Below are 21,134 nucleotides of genomic sequence, written 5' to 3' on the forward strand. Positions count from 1 at the left end.
AGAGGGAACTTCCCTCAACATAATAAGGGCCATAGATGACACACACACAGCCAACATCGTCCTCAATGGTGAAAAGCTGAAACCATTTCCACTAAGATCAGGAACAAGACAAGGCTGCCCACTCTCACCACTATTATTCAACATAGTTTTGGAAGTGTTAGCCACAGCAATCAGAGAAGAAAAAGAAATAAAAGGAATCCAAATTAGAAAAGAAGAAGTAAAGCTGTCACTGTGTGCAGATGACATGATACTATACATAGAGAATCCTAAAGATGCTACCAGAAAACTACTAGAGCTAATCAATGAATTTGGTAAAGTAGCAGGATACAAAATTAATGCACAGAATTCTCTTGCATTCCTATACATTAATGATGAAAAGTCTGAAAGTGAAATTAAGAAAACACTCCCATTTACCACTGCAACAAAAAGAATAAAATGTTTAGGAATAAACCTACCGAAGGAGACAAAAGACCTGTATGCAGAAAATTATAAGACACTGATGAAAGAAATTAAAGATGATACAAATAGATGGAGAAATATACCACGTTCTTGGATTGGAAGAATCAACATTGTGAAAATGACTCTACTACCCAAAGCAATCTACAGATTCAATGCAATCCCTATCAAACTACCAATGACATTTTTCACAGAACTAGAACAAAAAATTTCACAATTTGTATGGAAACACAAAAGACCCTGAATAGCCAAAGCAACCTTGAGAAAGAAAAATGGAGCTGGAGGAATCAGGCTCCCTGACTTCAGACTATACTAAAAACCTACAGTAATCAAGACAGTATGGTACTGGCACAAAAACAGAAATACAGATCAATGGAACAGGATAGAAAGACCAGAGATAAACCCACGCACATATGGTCACCTTATCTTTGATAAAGGGGGTAAGAATATACAGTGGAGGAAAGACAGCCTCTTTAATAAGTGGTGCTGGGAAAACTGGACAGGTACATGGAAAAGTATGAAATTAGAACACTCCCTAACACCATACACAAAAATAAACTCAAAATGGATTAAAGACCTAAATGTAAGGCCAGGCATCATCAAACTCTTAGAGGAAAACATAGGTAGTATATGACATAAATCACAGCAAGATCCTTTTTGACCCACCTCCTAAAGAAATGGAAATAAAAACAAAAATAATCAAATGGGACCTAATGAACCTTCAAAGCTTTTGCACAGCAAAGGAAACCATAAACAAGACCAAACGACAACCCTCAGAATGGGAGAAAATATTTGCAAATGAAGCAACTGACAAAGGATTAATCTCCAAAATTTAAAAGTAGCTCATGCAGCTCAATATGAAAAAAACAAACAACCGAATCCTAAAATGGGCAGAAGATCTAAATAGACATTTCTCCAAAGAACATATACAGATTGCCAACAAACACATGAAAAAATGCTCAACATCATTAATCATTAGAGAAATGCAAATCAAAACTACAATGAGATATCATCTCACACTGGTCAGAATGGCCATCATCAAGAAATCTAGAAACAATAAATGCTGGAGAGGGTGTGGAGGAAAGGGAACACTCTTGCACTGTTGGTGGGAATGTAAATTGATACAGCCACTATGGAGAACAGTATGGAGGTTCCTTAAAAAACTAAAAATAGAACAACCATATGACCCAGTAATCCCACTACTGGGCATATACCCTGAGAAAACCATAATTCAGAAAGAGTCATGTACCAAAATGTTCATTGCAGCTCTATTTACAATAGCCAGGACATGGAAGCAACCTAAGTGTCCATCAACAGATGAATGGATAAAGAAGATGTGGCACATATATACAATGGAATATTTCTCAGCCATAAAAAGAAACGAAATTGAGGTATTTGTAGTGAGGTGGATGGACCTAGAGTCTGTCATACAGAGTGAAGTAAGTCAGAAAGAGAAAAATAAATACCATATGCTAACACATATATATGGAATCTAAAGGAAAAGAAAAAAAAAAGAAAAAAAATGTCATGAAGAACCTAGGGGCAAGACAGGAATAAAGACACAGACCCACTAGAGAATGGACTTGAGGATATGTGGAGGGGGAAGGGTAAGCTGGGACAAAGTGAGAGAGTGGCATGGACATATACACTATCAAACGTAAAATAGATAGCTAGTGGGAAGCAGCCGCATAGCACAGTGAGATCAGCTCAGTGCTTTGTGACCACCTAGATGGGTGGGATAGGGAGGGTGGGAGGGAGGGAGACGCAAGAGGGAAGAGATATGGGAACATATGTATAACTGATTCACTTTGTTATAAAGCAGAAACTAACGCACCATTGTAAAGCAATTATACTCTAATAAAGATGTTAAAAAGAAAACAAAAAACTGCAATCCTGTTCATCATTACTTAACTTTACTTTTCTCGAGAGTATTTTTCACCTTAGGAAATATTATGTATTTTATTTTATTCATTGCCTGTCCCTCCTACTAGAATGTAAGATACAGGAAGAAAGGAATATTTTCATTTGCTTTATTTATTGCTAAAACCAGGGTCTAGAATGTTCTGTCAAAGAGTAGGCACTCCAGGGCTTCCCTGGTGGCGCAGTGGTTGAAAGTCTGCCTGCCAATGCAGGGGACACGGCTTCGAGCCCTGGTCTGGGAGGATCGCACATGCCGCGGAGCGACTAGGCCCGTGAGCCACAACTACTGAGCCTGTGCGTCTGGAGCCTGTGCTCCCAACAAGAGAGCCCACGATAGTGAGAGGCCCGTGCACGGCAATGAAGAGTGGCGCCCGCTTGCCACAACTAGAGAAAGCCCTCGCACAGAAACGAAGACCCAACACAGCCAAAAATAAATAAATAAATAAATAAATTAAAAAAAAAAAAAAAGAGTAGGCACTCCAATAGTGGTCCTTCAGCCTCTTATTGACCTATGAAAACTACTTTCCATGTTCTGTTACTCAGGGTTGGATCCAGTGTCCCTTTGATTCTTCTCACTCTCTCTACTGAATCAGAGTTGACTACTATCATTGACACTTATCCTTGAGTCCAGAATCGCAGAGGACTCTAGGATAGAGAAGTGTGCAGAACTGCCAATTTCCATCAGTAATCCTAAAATCTGATTTATTAAAAGAAATACTTTACAGTTAGAGTCTGTGTTTTAAAGAAATAAACCATTAAACCAAAACCATCTATTGCATGTCTTTCATTTCCTTTCTGTATGACATTTCAGGCAATCTTTGCAATAATGATGCTATTATATACTATAATCCCTAGAGGCTTGGGCTAGGATTTAGTAAATTAGAGTGCTGGTCTTGGCAAAGCCAGTAATTTAGGTTCATATCCTTTAACTTCTGTGTCTGAATTTTTCTATCTTACAAATGGGGACCATTCTGGCCCTTTTACATAGTGTCTTATACAGAAATTATTTGTATACATCTTTTCTTTCCATTATCTTTGAAGATTGGGGCTGTTTTTATTTATCTGTGTATATCACATGCTATTTACAATGTTTAGTAGATCAATATATGCATGGATAAAACAGATTTTAGTTTTAAGCATGAAATTACCTATGTGGAATTACTTCAAAAAACGTATGATGTAATATAAAAAATACTATTTATTTTTACCATAAAATGAGGCTTAACAGATTCCCAGGAAAAAAAGGAGAAATTACATCTTTTCTCCCAAGGAGAACAAATTTATTTACTTACTCAGTATGAAAAATTAAAAAAAAACCCTGCCACTCATTTTCCTCCATTCTTTTGTTCCCCATCATTCCAACAATACCACTGATTTATCCTGTAATTTAAAGACCATAAATTTGGAACTTTAAACCTCAAGGCTTCACTATTCTCCAGCATCCACATCTAGTGATACCAAATTCCATCACCTTTTTTGTTTCTATTTGTCAGCTCCATCCTTCTCATCTGTATTTCTGTAGCCATGATGTTAATTTTAAATTAAGACCATTGAATGTTACTACATTCTAGCAAAAAGTGGTAATATTTAGCCTCTTACCAGTACGTCATGCACCAAGGCTTGATATGTCCAAGTATGGTGTAAAGGAGTTGCCAAATCTATGTTTCTGTCAACAAGGACTAATAAAGGCCTTTGGAAGCTGTAAATATATTAAAAAAAATTATGTAACTCTTAATACCTGTGTATACATCTACATTCTTCTACTACTTTCAGTATATGTCATTTTCATATGAACAATAAGTATACTAATATTGACATTCCATAATACTTTGCTTTCTAAAAAATTTTCTAGTACAATCAAGTAAAGCAATGTTTTGTACTACCTAGAGCCTGTGTATAATGCTAGATTATAAGTCTTACTTAGGGAACTTTCTTAAAGGAAAAAATCTATACAAATACTTCTACAGAATAATTTTTATAGTTATCAAAGTAAGAATAAGTTCCTTTTGCTCAGATTTATGTTTTACATTTTTGAATAAAAGGAAAAAAAGAAAACCCTTTGTCAGGTTCAGGGAAAACAATTACAGAGAGTAGGATCTTACGAATTTATACAAATGTTCAACAGTTTCATAAATTACAAATTCCAATTTTTTCCTGAAAACACAAATTCAAAAAAGCAGACTCAAGAGAAGAGGCTCACAAAACCCTATCCCATTATAAGATATGAAACTAAAACATTATACTATAACAGTAACTAATTATATAATTACTCACTTACCAGACACGTCATATATTGTTTAACTCCATCACTATCATTTAGATATGAAATAAACTACATTTAAAGCAAATTGAGGCACAAAGTCATCTGGTTACCATGTGTCTCCAAAAGGCATAGAGATTTCGCTTTAGAGGCACTACTGTATCAAGAGTACACGTCAATTTTCAATAGGCATTGCTATCTGATTTTATTTACTATATGTATTTTCTCCTGAAAGACCTCTGACAATTTCAGTAACTCATTACACCCTACTGGGTGTAAGACAGTGAACTCCCAACTGCATTAATTATAAGACTTGGCGATAAAAAGGTAGGAGTGGCACCCTTACCACCACCTACTATCGTTTATTATTCCAGAGCTAGGTGGAGGGCAGGGAGGATAGCCTACGGCAGGGTTTCTTAACTCAGCACTACTGACATTTGTGGCTGGATAATTTCTTATTATGGGGAGTTGTCCTGTGCAGTGTAGGATGTGTAGCAGCATCCCATAATGCACCCCACTAGATTCCAGTAGCAACTAACCAGTTGTGACGACTGACATGTCTCTAGACATTACCAAATTCTCGTTGAGAATCATTAGCCTACAATTGGATTCAAATACATTTAACAATAAATAGTCTGACAAGGTTGCTGACCCCTAATTCAAGTAATTTAGAAATGCATACAACAAACTAAAAGTAAGACAACTATATTATGATTATGTGAATACACTAAAAAAAATTTATCTAAATAAAACAGTGCCTTTATATTGGTTTCTAAGGCTTATACCAGAGCACAATAAAAAAGAAACTGTTCAGTAAGGTATGACATAGTGGTTGCTTCTGTTGAAAAAAAAATCAGATGAGAATTTGATGTCTCTGCTCTACTTAATAAGAAATATCATTATTTAGAAGAATATTTAGACCAGCAATGAAATTGCAAAACAGTTTAAAGTAACATGGGAGGTCAAACAGTTGAACAAACAATTGAAACACAATGTTAGTATCAACTGCAAATTATAGGAATAGTATATAAAACTGTAAGAGCCATCAAGTTGACTTAAAATGAAGTCTATGAAAGGTTACCATAAGAGTATAATTCCTGGAAGGCAGTTATACTGAGTATCAGTTTATTTTCACAGGCTTTACTTATTAATTCACCTAAAACTAGGGATAATAATTAATTTTCCAAAATACTGTCTATTCCCCTTGAAATAATTTTCAGCCATTGGTGTGGGTTTCTTTACTTCCTCCCCCCAAAACTGTCCATTATTTTTAATAAACAAAAGTTAAATACACTATAATGGACAGTTTGAAAAAAATATTTCTATTCAATAATAATTGAGCAGTCAGTAACTTTGGCATTATCTACTCATGCTAGACATGGTAACAAAGACAAAAATACTTTGCCAGTATTTTAATGTAAAAATGGAAACCAGTTAATAGACAGGTAGAAATAGACATAGGCATCACAAGTTATTCAACTTACTTTTTTTCATTACCAAGAGACTTAATGATAATTAAAAGGAAGTGGCTTCTCACTTCAAAAGCCGTATAAACAGAAAAATTTATCCTACAGATGATAAAAATGAAAAACAGAAAATTCTAACAAAAGAAGTTAAATTAAATAAAATATTCCATTTGTATTTTTAAGAACGATTTGAATCAAAACCCTGATCTAGACTTTCCAGTATAAGGGTATTCTACCAGACAAGGAAAAACAACCCAAAAAACTCTAAAAATGTTTCATTTTCAAGCATATAAGGTGTATTAACTAACATAATACCTGAACTGGCCAGCTCCAAGTGTGTCACCTGTAAAAAGACTGTTTCTTGCATCTCTCAGATTTTCCCGAAGTTTCTTATCTAGTTTCTGAAAAACGAAATTTTACATTAACTTTTTCTAAAAATATTTAATTTTATTGGAGCATAGTTGATTTACAATGTTGTGTTAGTTTCAGGTGTACAGCAAAGTGATTCAGTTATACATATACATATATTCATCTTTTTTTTAGATTCTTTTCTTATATAGGCTATCACAGAATATTGAGTAGAGTTCCCTGTGCTACATTAACTCTTGAAGAACAGTTGGTAATACACAAGGTATTCTTAATTTTGGAACTAAGAAATTTAGAATTCCTTTACAAAACAGCAATTCTCACATTTTAGCTTCTTTACTATTCAATATTATCCTAACTTGGACTTGAAAAGACCAATGCTTTTTCTATTGTGACTCAGACCTGATTTCACTAATAATCACTTTTGTTGACTATTTTTACTTTAGGTATGGGAAACGTTTTGCAGTAATAACCCACACTCTCTCCCAAAGCATAACTTGCTGCACCGAGGAAGCTATCTCAATAGTGGTGGTTACAAGAGGCTCCAGAATAGAAATGGAATATGTGAAAGAAACTAGCCTTCCATCTGTCAATGATTCATTTGGGCTACTAAAACTCAAAAATGTTAGTGTATCTTCCTCCATCTTTCCATACCATTTACCTTCTTTTCAGTAACTCTGTAATTTCTCTAATATATTATTTTTCAATCTTTAAAGCAAATTCTTGAATGCTCATTTTACACAGAATGTTCTACTCCAGTATTTTGGGAGAGCAAAATACACTTCATCATGTTAAAAATGATTATAATTGTTAATAAATGTTTGCTAAATGAAGTTAAATATTAAATGATTTGGGGAATCAAATAAGTGTAAAATACTACTTAGAGAGACAAAGCTAAATGAGGAATATTTATTTGAGTAAAAAAGAAACAGGGCTGGAATAGCACATTCACATTGGAATAAATCATTTTACTTCATCACATGATCACAATGATTACTTTTTATTTTTGGTGGAATCCCAATGTTATAAAATAAAAATATTTGCCTTTGGCACTTAATATATAACCCATAACAACTGTATTAGTATATATACTTAATATTAACAAAAATACTTGAGGTATTTAGGGAAAACAACTGACACATTATTTATCCCCAATGGATATTTGCATGAACTCACCACTGCTACCATTTCTGCTGCTGTTCCTCTTGAACATCTGATTATAGGGACAGCACCTATTTTAACAACAGATGTTAGCAATGATTTCAGTTCTTAATAATTAAAATGGATACTTATAAAATACATCAGCATCAAATAATAACATACAATAGATATATACAATTTCAGGCTACAAACATAAAAGGATTTATAATCTTGAGAATAAAAGCAAGGTTTCAGAAATAGACCTTACCATTTATAAAGACAACATGAGGGAGTCAGAAAAACATGGTTTTTATATTGTGTGGGTAAATCAGTGTGACGATATTTTTTCAATGGACTGACTAAATCAGCACTCTGACTAATTTAAAAGATAATATCAATAGAAAACACATTCTTTGCATAATGTAAAATGCTCCTAAAAGTTGGTCTCAATTTATTATCAAATCAACTCATTTTAGACTTCTAAATTTCTCTCTATTATTCCAAGTTTTATTGGAGGCTGAAATCCTAAAATGAGAAAAAAAATCAAACTGCACTGAAAATCTCATAAAACAAAGAACATTGTAATATTTATATGCTGAAATTCTTACATTTTAGATTCTATACAAAGCATGCTCAGTCAGTTGTAAAAGTAAAAACGTGAAATATTAGTACATTTTTTAAAACTTTGTTTTCTTCTGATGGCAAGCTATACATGTCTGTCCTAAGAAAATCCAAATAATATTAGAAATGTATAAAGTTAATCCTCTTGATTCAAGCACCCCAAAATAATCCCCATTAAGAATTAGATATGAATGTTTCCAGGTTATATTCTACATATAGTCTAAATAAGTGTGTGTGTGGAGTGCATAAAAAACAAAAATAGGATACTTTGCATACCATCCTTAAATTTGCTTTTTTTCCACTTAATTTACTGTTGATATCTTTCTATATCAGGTTGGCAGTAATTTCAACTTTTCCTTTGAGAAAAATCACTTTCTGATACTCTACATAATAAAAGTGGCTCTAATACTTCAGTGGTCTGTACACTTCTTTTTCAATCTACCTTAACCTTGAAAATATAGTTATCATCAAGCAAAAATAACCTTAATGTCCACAATAACCCTAGCATTCAGCAAAATTCTGGAGACTGTGTGCAAAAATAGAAAGATTAATTATGTCTGTTTAATGACTAAAAGTGTTATACATGTGCGTTCTTTAACAAACAAAAAAAGACCCAACAACTCCATTTGAAGGTACTGAGAGCAATCGAGAGCAAGCAGAAAGTGGAGGAGGGTAAAACTCTTGAAAGAAGAGAAATACTTGAACAATGAGAGACACTTTTAACCAGCTTTCCTCTTGAGGGTACTTTCCAGTTTGCATGGCACAGAGGAGAAAGAGCTCAAGCAGAAAACAGACGACTCACTGAGCTGGGAAATCAAAGCCTGGAGTTCAGGGCTGGAAATTAAAGGGAAAAATCCCTGAAAGGAGGGACCTGTGAAATCTGTATGCAAATTCTCCTCAAGCTTTTGTCTATATCCTAAACTATGCATGTATCTCTCAATTTTCTCATTTGTGAAAAAGAGAGAAATTTTATTAATGTAGTGTGAGGATCATTTTAACTGAAAAGTTTTCAGTGTCTGCAAAATTAAAATTGCAATTAGAGGATTTCTAAACATATCCATTATTAATAGTAACGAATAAAATCATACATTAGACACTAAACACAATGTAGCTGTAAGTAAATTTAGATACTCCAAAGAAATGTTTAAAATTTTGAGAATATGTTGGATAAGTGTTTTACGTAAATTTAATGTTTTCTGGAGCCTTGGGAGTTTGCCTTAATACTTACCAGGCATATATCTCTCCAATTAGAAGTGCATTTGAAATTTTTCAAAATGAAATATTAAAAGAAAATTATCAGGCACATAGGTGAAGCCACCAGCAAACATTCAAACAATATATTAGGAGGTTACAATTACCAAAGACATCTAAGGCGACAACTCAAGAGAGCTGCTAAATGCTAACTTCATCAAATTATTAGAAGAATTGTGGTTTTATATAGTACAGAATGTATATTTTATCTCAACTCTGGAGAGAGGGACTGTAGAGATCTAGATAGATAATAAGGGATCATATTGCAGTGTAACAGGTTAAAATGAGCTGTTAAATAATTAATTTACTTTCAAGAAATAAACAAAGGTTTGAAAACTTACCCAGTGTAACAAAAAAGCAAAAGAGGCTGTCAACAATAGTGTCCATAACAGTTTCCATTTCCGTGTCTGTGATATCTGGTCTGTTAATGGCTAAAATGACATAGATAAAGGAGAAGAAAGCGACCAAAATTTACCCCTTATTTTTGTTAAAATTATTACTCAACACCTATCAATATTCAGTTTGATAATATTTGTAATAGTTAAAGAAGTAAAAATTTTTATGCTTTAAATTTTAAGTGAAGAAGTATCCACAAAAATTATAATACTTCAAAAAAAATACCACCTCAATATCAGTAGTAGTAATGAGTAGTATCAATATTAGAGCAGTAATAAGAAGAAAAAACCCACCACATAAATTATACAAAATTTTTGCCAGAGCAAATAGGAAAATAAATATCGTCTTCCATAATTTTATTCACAAACATTAAATGGCCTCAAGAAACTACTGATCTTACTATCCAAATACTGCCAGAAAAGGACAATGTATCAATAAATCAACTACGGCAAGACCAACATCACATACATTTTCTTTGTATTATAACAAATTATATAAATTTCTTTTCTGATCTACTAGACTGTACTTAAGTGGTTCTCAAACTTCAGTGGATAGAAGAATCATTCTAAGAATAGGAGAGAAGAGAAAGAAGTTTCTCTGGAAGCTATTAAAAATGAAAGATTCTTAGCCCTTTCCCTCAGGGATTCAATTCAATAGATTTGGGATAATTCTAGGTAATCTACAATTCTGACAAACACCTCAGGTGATACTTGCGGCTACACGTTTTTTTCTTTTCTGTCCCATTTCTTTCTTGGAACTTTAAGAAGCAACATGTCAAATGTTTTTAAAAGGTAAGAGTAATAATGGTCCCTAGCCAGGAGGGAAGAATAAACGGAAAGGTGGCAAGCCTACTCACTAGGTTGACAACCAGTGACTTTGCTATCCTGGCTGCTCTACTACGCGATGGCTTCCACATTTGAAAAACAGGTTGTTGGGGCTACACTTTAAGAAACATCGCTGTGAAGACTTTCCTTGACAGTCAAAGACCTTGCCTTATTCATCTTCCTATCTCTCAGAGTACCTAGGCTCAGTGTCTGACAAGTAGGTGCTCAGTAACTATTTGTTAAAAGACTGAATGGACTAAAATATTATCTATATAATATGTTTAATTTCCCAGCATCTTGAATGTGAAAACAAATATAAAATTCAATACAACTTGTGATCAGCATAAGAGGAAATCAGAATCCAACTGGATACATCAGAGTGTTCAAAGAAAGTATGGTACATGCAGAGAACATAAAAATAACAAAGACTTTAACCATAATCTGGATGAGGAAACGTGCTGCTATTCAGTGTTGCAGACTGCCATCTATCCAAATCAGATGACAGAAATGGCATAAAGATACAACGTGAATTATGTAAATTCAGGGGATACCAATCCAGTGAAATACTCAGCTCATTCTGCCAGTCACTGGTTCAGGTAAAATCTATATGAAGCCTCCATCCTTCAGGTTCATACCCTTCAGTCCCACACCTCTGAAACAACTGACCTCAACAGTCAAAACACTGTCCATCACTAACTTCAACTCACTTTCAACAACAACTTGGTCTGAGACATTAGCCTAAGTCTAACTAAGGTGACAAGTCTGCGTCCTTTATTGGATAAATTCCCAATCCGTGGAAAACAGGTGATAAAAATTGAATCCATGATATCAATATGGTTGATTTATGTTTTGAATAATCTGTTTTAGATTATTAATTAAAGCACTTGTAATGTTTGAGAGGATTTGCCACATAATTACATAATAATTAAGAGCACTAACTCTGGAGTGAGTGCCTGGATTTAGTAACCCGGTTTTGCCATTTCCTTATCAAGTTACTTAGTATCTGTGCCTCAGTTTTTTCATCTAGAAAACAGAAATAATATTAATTCCTACTTCATTAAGTTATTCTGAGGAGTAAATGAGCTTATATTGTAAAATGTGTATAGGGCAATCTATTATATAGATTATAATTATATTATAATTGTAATATTATAATAATTAATAATTATATTATTAATATAATAATTATTAGCCCAATAATTATAATTATACTACTGAGAATCTGGGTGATTATGCATGTGATTATACTTTAAAATTAATAAACTAAATTTATACTTTTAATTCAATAATTATTAATTTCAGACTTGTGATTTTTAAGTTGAGAGATATAAGAAAACAAATTTATAAACACTTGAATGTTTAATGAATTTAGACTCCCTATAAATTTAATTATTTTTAATAATTATTTAAACATTGGGGCAGATTTTGTTTGTTAGATTTATAAAGTTGCCTGGTCTGGTGTTTGAAGTACTTAAAACTACTCAGCCATAAAAAATCATGAAATTTTGCTGTTTGCAGCAACATGGATGGACTTGGAGAGTATTATGTTAAGTGAAATAAGTCAGACAGAAAGACAAATACTGCATGGTATCACTTATAAGTGGAATCTAAAAAATGCAACAAACTAGTGAATGTAACAGAAAAGAAGCAGACTCACAGCTGCAGATAACAAATAAGTGGTTACCAGTGGGGAGAGGGAAGGGGGGGCAATTTAGGGGTAGGGATTAAGAGGTGCAAATTATTATGTATAAAATAAGCTACAAGAATACATTGTACAGCATAGGGAATACAGCCAATATTTTATAATAACTATAAATGGAATACAACCTTTAAAAATTGTGAATCACTATATTATACACCTGTAACTTACATAATATTGTACATCGACTATACATCAATTAAAAAACAAATAATTAAAAAATTAATAGGCTGAATTTATAAATGCAACTTAAACTGTTTAAGGAAATTTAACAAACTAAGTTTGTTGACTAAGTTTGTTAAATGAGACTGATTAGAATTTAGTCAGTTCAATCTGAGTTAATCAAAGAAAAAGTAAAGGTGCTTGTTTTCAAATAAACAGATTTATAAACAAAATTTACAAGTTTAGCTTAAAGGCTTAAGGGAAACTAGGTTTTAAACATGGAACTTAAGTAGCTAATTAAGTTAAAGGTCAGTTAAATGTAAATAGACTTCTGTAAATAACTAGAGTAGTGTCAAAAATCTCTTACATGGGCAATTCAGCAAATACTTACACCCATTTAGAGATGTTGCTTAATTTCAACAAGAAGGCATACTATGGAGCTCAGTGAAACCAAAAGATTCATGCTCTCTTCTCTTGGGAGCTTACCACCTGGTCCAGTGTGTTATGATAGGATACCACTAGCATTTTGAGCAGAACAATTTTCTGTGTGAGTATGGTTTACACACTGCAGAAGATTTAGCATCCCTAGTCCCTGCTCACTAAATGCTAGTGCTAATTGTGACAATCAAAAATGTCCTTGCACATTTCCAAATGCCCCCATGGGAGGCCCCTACTTTAGAACCTCTGAAACTCTAGTCATCCCCAAACATCTCAATCCTTAGGTATCAAATTAATAATTATTTCTATGAATTGGCTAATCACATCTTCTATAGTCTGCAATTTTCTTTAAAATATTTGACATAACTAATCAATGGGCACAAAGTTTCAGCTAGGCAAGATGAATAAGTTCTAGAGATCTGCCATACAACATTGTACCTAAATCAACAATACTGTATTATATACTTAAAAATGTTAAGAGGGTAGATCTCATGTTAAGTGTTTTTACGAAGAAAAAGAATCAGCATAGACAATAAAACATGGTGTGGGTGTCCGTGTGCGTGCGTGCATGTGTGTGTGTGTATGCATGTGTGTCTGTTAACTGTGTGTATGCGTGTGCGTCTGTTAAGTTTAATCTACATCCAAGGAATGGTCAGTTAATCAAAGCTGGGAATACAAACTTCAGAGGTGGTTAGATAGCATTTGATCAAATACCAATACTCAATCCTACCACTGCATGAACAGGGTGTAAGAATCAAGGGTGTCTAACAACCTATATTTGAGAATGGTACTTACATCAATACTTCATTCCATAATAGGACATTAGTAGCTGCTGACTCTTTGTTGTTGTCTGATCTTGACAAATAGCAACATTAACCAACCTTTTCTGAGTACTTACGATATGCCAGTAACTTTTCCAAGCATTTTACATACACTAATGCATTTAACTCCCATAAAAACTCTGAGGTAGATAGTATTATTATTCCCGTTTTACAGATTTGGAAACTAAAGCACAGAGAAGCAAAGTAAACTTGTTCTTGTCCAAGGGTCAAAGTACTAAAAGATTAACTGAATCTTACTACTAAAATACTGTCTTACTCACCATGAGTGAACCATTCATGCAAGTTGCTGTGGGGTAACTAAAAGGTCAGATAATTGGTCCTTCACTGAGCTTACAAAACAGATTTAGTAAGTGTTGTCTACATGTGACAGAACTCAGTCTGAGACTTGTTTTCTTCATGTACTGTAAACAAAGCTGGTTTTGGAGTGCACTAAACATGTTTACTATTGTTTTTTTACAGTACACTGTTCATTTTGTTAACAATGAATTATAAAATTCCTATTTTTACATACCACGATATGAAACAAGCTCCTTATTTTGATTACATAATACAAACATATCATCTTCCAAAGTAATAAAATTGAGATACTGATCGAAAACCTAGAAACAAAAGAAAAGGTTTTCAAATCAATTTTACAATATTGAATGCACATTTAGTTTGATTTAATCTACTAATGATAAAATGAAAAAAATTATAATTATATTCAATAACTAAAAATTATACCATGTAGCATGTAGATTGCCTAATTGGGCAAGAATGAGAAATTAACATTAAAAAGCAATAAAAAAAACAAGACTCTGGGCAATAAATTATCAAGGAGAGTAACAGTTTCTGAAAACAAAATTTAAGAAGATATAAAATTTTAAAGCAAATTGTGGTTGGGATGGGAATGGATATCAAATATGAAGAAACACCACAATTATAATTTTTATATTCATTTTAATCATACTTCTCTAAGAAAGTCATAGTAACTGTTTTTACACTGTGAACTATATTTATAGGTGGGGAAAAGTTACACTAGTTCTTTAGAAGTGTAAATCAGGAGAAAAATGAAGAAAACTATCTGAGATATGTTAAATGTAGTTAAATCGAAAACTGTTCCTATTATTTCATGTAAAACTAATGATAAATTTTGGAAGAGAAAGAATAATAAGACACAAGCCTTAAAAACTAATCAGAAGTAGTTAGTGGACTATCTAAGAATGAAAAATCTATTAGTATGAAAGAATGGGAATTAAATGCATGGTTGTTTAGTCTTTTATTCGCCCTATATCATTCTGTAGAATTTTCAGTTATATCTTGTCCAAATTCAAGAAACAAAGGGCAAAACAGGGCTACAACCAAGAAAATATTTTACAGATTTATTTATAATTAAGCCGAACATGACTAAAAGTGACTATGATATAGAATTGCTGGCCTTCTTTCTTATAATATGCAATATAGCCCCCTTGGATACTCTCTCCTAACTAACAAAATATCTGAAGATAGTATGGTGACTATAGTGATCACTGATAAAACAATGTCAAAATATTTTGGGTATAATTTGTGACAACACAACTGTCAAACTATTTCTAAGCTCAGCTAAAAAAATTATACAAATCCCAGCCCAAAACAAAAATTGATTCAGCTTTTTATTTATGTCTTTCAAATTAATTAAGTAATAAGTTCCTTTAGTTTGGTTTATTTTGCCTAGTTCAAGTTGAAGATAATTTACACTATCAGAACTCTTTCTAGAAGTATTGGGTCTAAATATTCCTTAGGTTGTTCCAGTCCTTTGTAAATTAGACACCAATGTTGATTTATAGGTTTCAGAATATTACTAAATTTTACATTAACAAAATGTTATCAGCCAACCAAAACCTCTTACCTTGGCTACTTGTGTTACTGCACTAGCTGCTAATGCTGCATTTGCAATATCTTCCAGTTTACTTCTTGAAATAGCAGAAATAAAATTTAAATAATATGATTCATAGAGTTGATTGCGAAGATCCTATGAATACAATGAATACTTCATTCTTATAGGATAGTATAAAGGATGATGACCAATGCAAATCTTTTAGATACAATAAGAGCAAGGTTTTAGAGGATAATATGCATATTTACAAGACAGGTTATACAAATGATACAAAAAAAGTATCTCAGGAGAATAAAGTTATGAAGAGGTACTGGTTACTTGATTACCAGATATAACTGACATGTATTTTCATAATTAAAGTTATGATACTATAATTATATTATCAATAAAATCCTATTCATTACAGTAGTATACAAAACTGCTTTGAATTACCATACTTGTATTCTTCTTAAAAAAAATCCAGAAGTGGCTCTCTTATATAGCTTAAATGCTTATTATAATTGGCAGACACTACCTTCTACTGTTTCTAGTCATGTGATGATACAACAAATATTTCCTTCACTGTACACAGACATGTTATAATTCTAATGACCAATTCTAGAACTATTCCTTCTCAATCACCCAAAAACAGTGTCATTTAAACTTATGTTAATTCTTAAATCAAATTTACTTAGATTCTTAAACTCTAGGCAACTAAATATCTAAATAAGCATATTTCTTCAAATCTAAGATAATGTCATTATAACAGGCACTGCTGTTTTATGTAGCACTAAGGAAGAATGAATGCTGCCAATAAAATTCTGTAACACACCATCAATTTTAAGATACATATGATTTCAAAGATGCTGAAATGTGAAAACCTGAGGGTCTGGAGCCTGTGTGAGGAAGGTGGCTGAGCAGAGCAGTGGTTCAACAAAGACTGGGAGATTGGTTAAGGAATTGAGAATTGATAAATAAGTAATTATGTTGAGGATGTTGGGAGCCATGTTTCTCACTGTCAGCAAAAGAAATTATAAATTTTTAAAGGGAGAAGGAAAAGCTAGAATGAATCCTGTATTTCTGAATTGAAACAATTTCAGAGGTTATCTATCTGTCTAAATAGAGAGATAAGCAGGAAGATTTATAGCATTAAATATTGGTATAAATATTGATATACATGTATTTCTCAGCTCTGTCCATTGAGAGGACCCAAGAACTGTGACATCCTAGCAGCAATGAGTACCTAATGCTCAGACACTGATTTCTAAACACCATTCTCCACAAAAAGCAACCAGGGCTCCTTAGACAAATGGCTGAAACTTGGGGTCGGACAGAGAAAGTACAAGATGAGACTGGAATATTTTATTATGGAAAAAAGTAAGGAAGTGATCAAAGAATGAGGGAGACATTTCAAAAGAAGTTGAGCAATGTTGCAGAATGTAAAATCAATACATAAAAGTCAACTGGGTATTTACACACTTGCAATGAGCAACACTAAAAATGAAATTAAGAAAACGATTCCATTCACAATAGCATTAAAAAGATACAAAGGAATAAATTCAGCAAAAGAAGTACAAAACTTACATTCTGCACAGTATAAAATATTATTAAAAGATTGAAATAAATAGAAAGATATCCCATGCTCACAGATCAGAAAATTTAATATTGTTAAGATGGCTGACAATCATCAACAGGAAGACACTGGAACTCACCAAAAAAGATGCCCCACATCCAAAGACAAAGGAGAAGCCACAATGGAACAATAGGAGGGCACAATCACAGTAAAATCAAATCCCATACTTGCTGGGTGGGTGACTCACAGACTGGAGAACACTTATACCACAGAAGTCCACCCACTGGAGTGAAGGTTCTGAGACCCACATCAGGTTCCCAACCTGGGGGTCCGGCAACAGGAGGAGGAATTCCTAGAGAATCAGACTTTGAAGGCTAGTGGGATTTGATTGAAGGACTTTGACAGGACTGGGGGAAACAGAGACTCAAATCTTGGAGGGCACACACAAAGTAGTGTGTGCATCAGGACCCAGGGGAAGGAGCAGTGACCACAGGGGAGACTGAACCAGACCTACCTGCTAGTGTTGAAGGGTCTCCTGCAGAGGCGGGCGGTGGCTGTGGCTCACCATGGGGACAAGGACACTGGCAGCAGAAGTTCTGGGAAGTACTCCATGGCATGAGCCCTCCCAGAGTCCGCCATTAGCCCCACCAAAGAGCCCAGGTAGGCTCCAGTGTTGGCTTGCCTCAGGCCAAAAAACCAACAGGGAGGGAACCCAGCCGCACCCATCTGCAGTCAAGCGGATTAAAGTTTTACTGAGCTCTGCCCACCAGAACAAAGGTCAGCTCTACCCACCACCAGTCGCTCCCATCAGGAAACTTGCACAAGCCTCTTAGATAGCGACATCCACCAGAGGGCAGACAGCAGAAGCAAGAAGAACTACAATCTTGCAGCCTGTGGAACAAAAACCACTTTCACAGAAAGATAGACAAGATGAAAAGGCAGAGCGCTATGCACCAGATGAAGGAACAAGATAAAACCCCAGAAAAACAACTAAATGAAGTGGAGATAGGCAACCTGCCAGAAAAAGAATTCAGAATAATGATAGTGAAGATGATCCAGGATCTCGGAAAAAGAATGAAGGCAAAGATCGAGAAGATGCAAGAAATGTTTAACAAATACCTAGAAGAATTAAAGAACAAACAGAGATGAACAATACAATAACTGAAATGAAAACTACACTGGAAGGAATCAATAGCAGAATAACTGAGGCAGAAGAACGGATAAGTGATCTGGAGGACAGAATAGTGGAATTCACTGCTGCAGAAGAGAATAAAGAAAAAAGAATGAAAAGAAATGAAGACAGCCTAAGAGAGCTCTGGGACAACATTAAATGCAACAACTTTCGCATTATAGGGGTCCAAGAAGGAGAAGAGAGAGAGAAAGGACCCGAGAAAATATCTGAAGAGATTATAGTTGAAAACTTCCCTAACATGGGAAAGGAAATAGCTACCCAACTCCAGGAAGCACAGAGAGTTCCAGGCAGGATAAACCCAAGGAGAAACATGCCGAGACACACAGTAATCAAATTGGCAAAAATTAAAGACAAAGAAAAATTATTGAAAGCAGCAAGGGAAAAATGACAAATAACATACAAGGGAACTCCCATAAGGTTAACAGCTGATTTCTCAGCAGAAACTCTATAAGCCAGAAGGGAGTGGCATGATATACTTAAAGTGATGAAAGGGAAGGACCTACGACCAAGACTGTGCTATCCGGCAAGGATCTCATTCAGATTCGATGGAGAAATCAAAAGCTTTACAGACAAGCAAAAGCTAAGAGAATCCAGCACCACCAACCAAGCTCTTCAACAAATGCTAAAGGAACTTCTCTAAGTGGGAAACACAAGAAAAGACAAGGACCTACAAAAACAAACCCAAAACAGTTAAGAAAATGGTAATAGGAACATACATATCGATAATTACCTTAAACGTGAATGGATTAAATGTTCCAAACCAAAACACACAGGCTTGCTGAATGGATACAAAAACAAGACCCATATATATGCTGTCTACAAGAGACCCACTTCAGATCTAGGGACAGATACAGACTGAAAGTGAGGGGATGGAAAAAGATATTCCATTCAAATGGAAATCAAAAGAAAGCTGGAGTGGCAATACTCATATCAGATAAAATAGACTTTAAAATAAAGACTATTACAAGAAGCAAAGAAAGACACTACATAATGATCAAGGGATCGATCCAAGAAGAAGATATAACAATTAAAAATATATATGCACCCAACAAAGGAGCACCTCAATACATAAGGCAACAGCTCAATGCATAACTGCTAACAGCTATAAAAGAGGAAATTGACTGTAACACAATAATAGTGGGGGACGTTAATACCTCACTTACACCAATGGTCAGATCAACCAAACAGAAAATTAATACGGAAAAACAAGTTTTAAATGACATAATAGACCAGATAGATTTAATTGATATTTAAAGGACATTCCATCCAAAAACAGCAGTTTACACTTTCTTCTCAAGTGCACATGGAATATTCTCCAGGACAGATCACATCTTGGGTCACAAATCAAGCCTCAGTAAATTTAAGAAAATTGAAATCATATCAAGCATCTTTTCTGACCACAACACTATGAGATGAGAAATGAAATACAGGGGAAAAAAAGTAAAAAACACAAACACATGGACGCTAAACAATATGTTACTAAATAATCAAGAGATCACTGAAGAAATCAAAGAGGAAATCAAAAAATACCTAGGGACAAATGACAATGAAAACGCAACGATCCAAAACCTATGGGATGCAGCAAGAGCAGTTCTAAGAGGGAAGTTTATAGCTATACAAGCCTACCTCAAGAAACAAGAAAAATCTCAAATAAACAACCTAACCTTTCACCTAAAGGAACTAGAGAAAGAAGAACAAACAAAACCCAAAGTTAGCAGAAGGAAAGAAATCATAAAGATCAGAGCAGAAATAAATGGAATAGAAACAGAGAAAACAATAGCAAAGATCAATAAAACTAAAAGATTGTTCTTTGAGAAGATAAACAAAATTGATAAACCATTAGCCAGACTCATCAAGAAAAAGAGGGAGAGGACTCAAATCAATAAAATTAGAAATGAAAAAGGAAAAGGTAACAGATACTGCAGAAATACAAAGCATCCAAAGAGACTACTACAAGCAACTCTATTACAATAAAATGGACAACCTGGAAGAAATGGACAAATTCTTAGAAAGGTACAACCTTCCAAGACCAAAGCAGGAAGAAATAGAAAATATGAACAGACCAATCACAAGTAATGAAATTGAAACTGTGATTAAAAATCATCCAACAAAACAAAAGCCCAGGACCAGATGGCTTCACAGGTGAATTCTATCAATCATTTAAAGAGCTAACAGCCATCCTTCTCAAACTCTTCCAAAAATTGCGAAGGAAGGAATATTCCCAAACTCATTCTATGAGGCCACCATCACCCTGATACCAAAACCAGACAGAGATACTACAAAAAAAGAAAATTACAGACCAATATCACTGATGAATATAGACGCAAAAATCCTCAACAAAATGCTAGCAAACAGAATCCAACAACACATTAAAAGGATCATACACCATGATCAAGTGGGATTTATCCCAGGGATGGAAGGATTCTTCAATATATGTAAATCAATCAATGTGATAAACCATATAAACAAATTGCAGAATAAAAAGCATATGATCATCTCAATAGATGCAGAAAAACCTTTTGATAAAATTCAACACCAATTTATGATAAAAACTCTCCAGAAAATGGGCTTAGAGGGAACCTACCTCAACATAATAAAGGCCATATATGACAAACCCACAGCAAATATCATTCTCAATGGTGAAACACTGAAAGCATTTCCTCTAAGATCAGGAACAAGACAAGGATGTCCACT

At 34.0% G+C, this 21,134-nt stretch overlaps 1 protein-coding gene across 6 annotated transcripts in view; it reads right to left on the minus strand.

The window, feature by feature from the left end:
• Positions 1-21,134, minus strand: part of SCFD1 (sec1 family domain containing 1) — a 138,724-nt gene that overhangs the window by 97,746 nt on the left and 19,844 nt on the right. For all 6 annotated transcript variants that reach the window (XR_014242310.1, XR_014242311.1, XR_014242312.1 and 3 more), the window contains exons 5-10: positions 15,709-15,831; positions 14,353-14,440; positions 9,822-9,911; positions 7,645-7,700; positions 6,418-6,503; positions 3,976-4,075 (exon numbers count right to left, since the gene is read on the minus strand). Coding sequence is in view for 2 of the 6 variants with exons in the window: in XM_082384117.1 (XP_082240243.1) it covers positions 3,976-4,075; positions 6,418-6,503; positions 7,645-7,700; positions 9,822-9,911; positions 14,353-14,440; positions 15,709-15,831 (543 nt within the window). In the remaining 4 variants the exon portion in view is untranslated. The remainder of the gene's footprint in view (positions 1-3,975; positions 4,076-6,417; positions 6,504-7,644; positions 7,701-9,821; positions 9,912-14,352; positions 14,441-15,708; positions 15,832-21,134) is intronic.

The sequence above is a fragment of the Balaenoptera borealis genome, assembly GCF_965194805.1.
Source record: "Balaenoptera borealis genome assembly, chromosome: 3".
Classification (NCBI taxonomy): domain Eukaryota; kingdom Metazoa; phylum Chordata; class Mammalia; order Artiodactyla; family Balaenopteridae; genus Balaenoptera; species Balaenoptera borealis.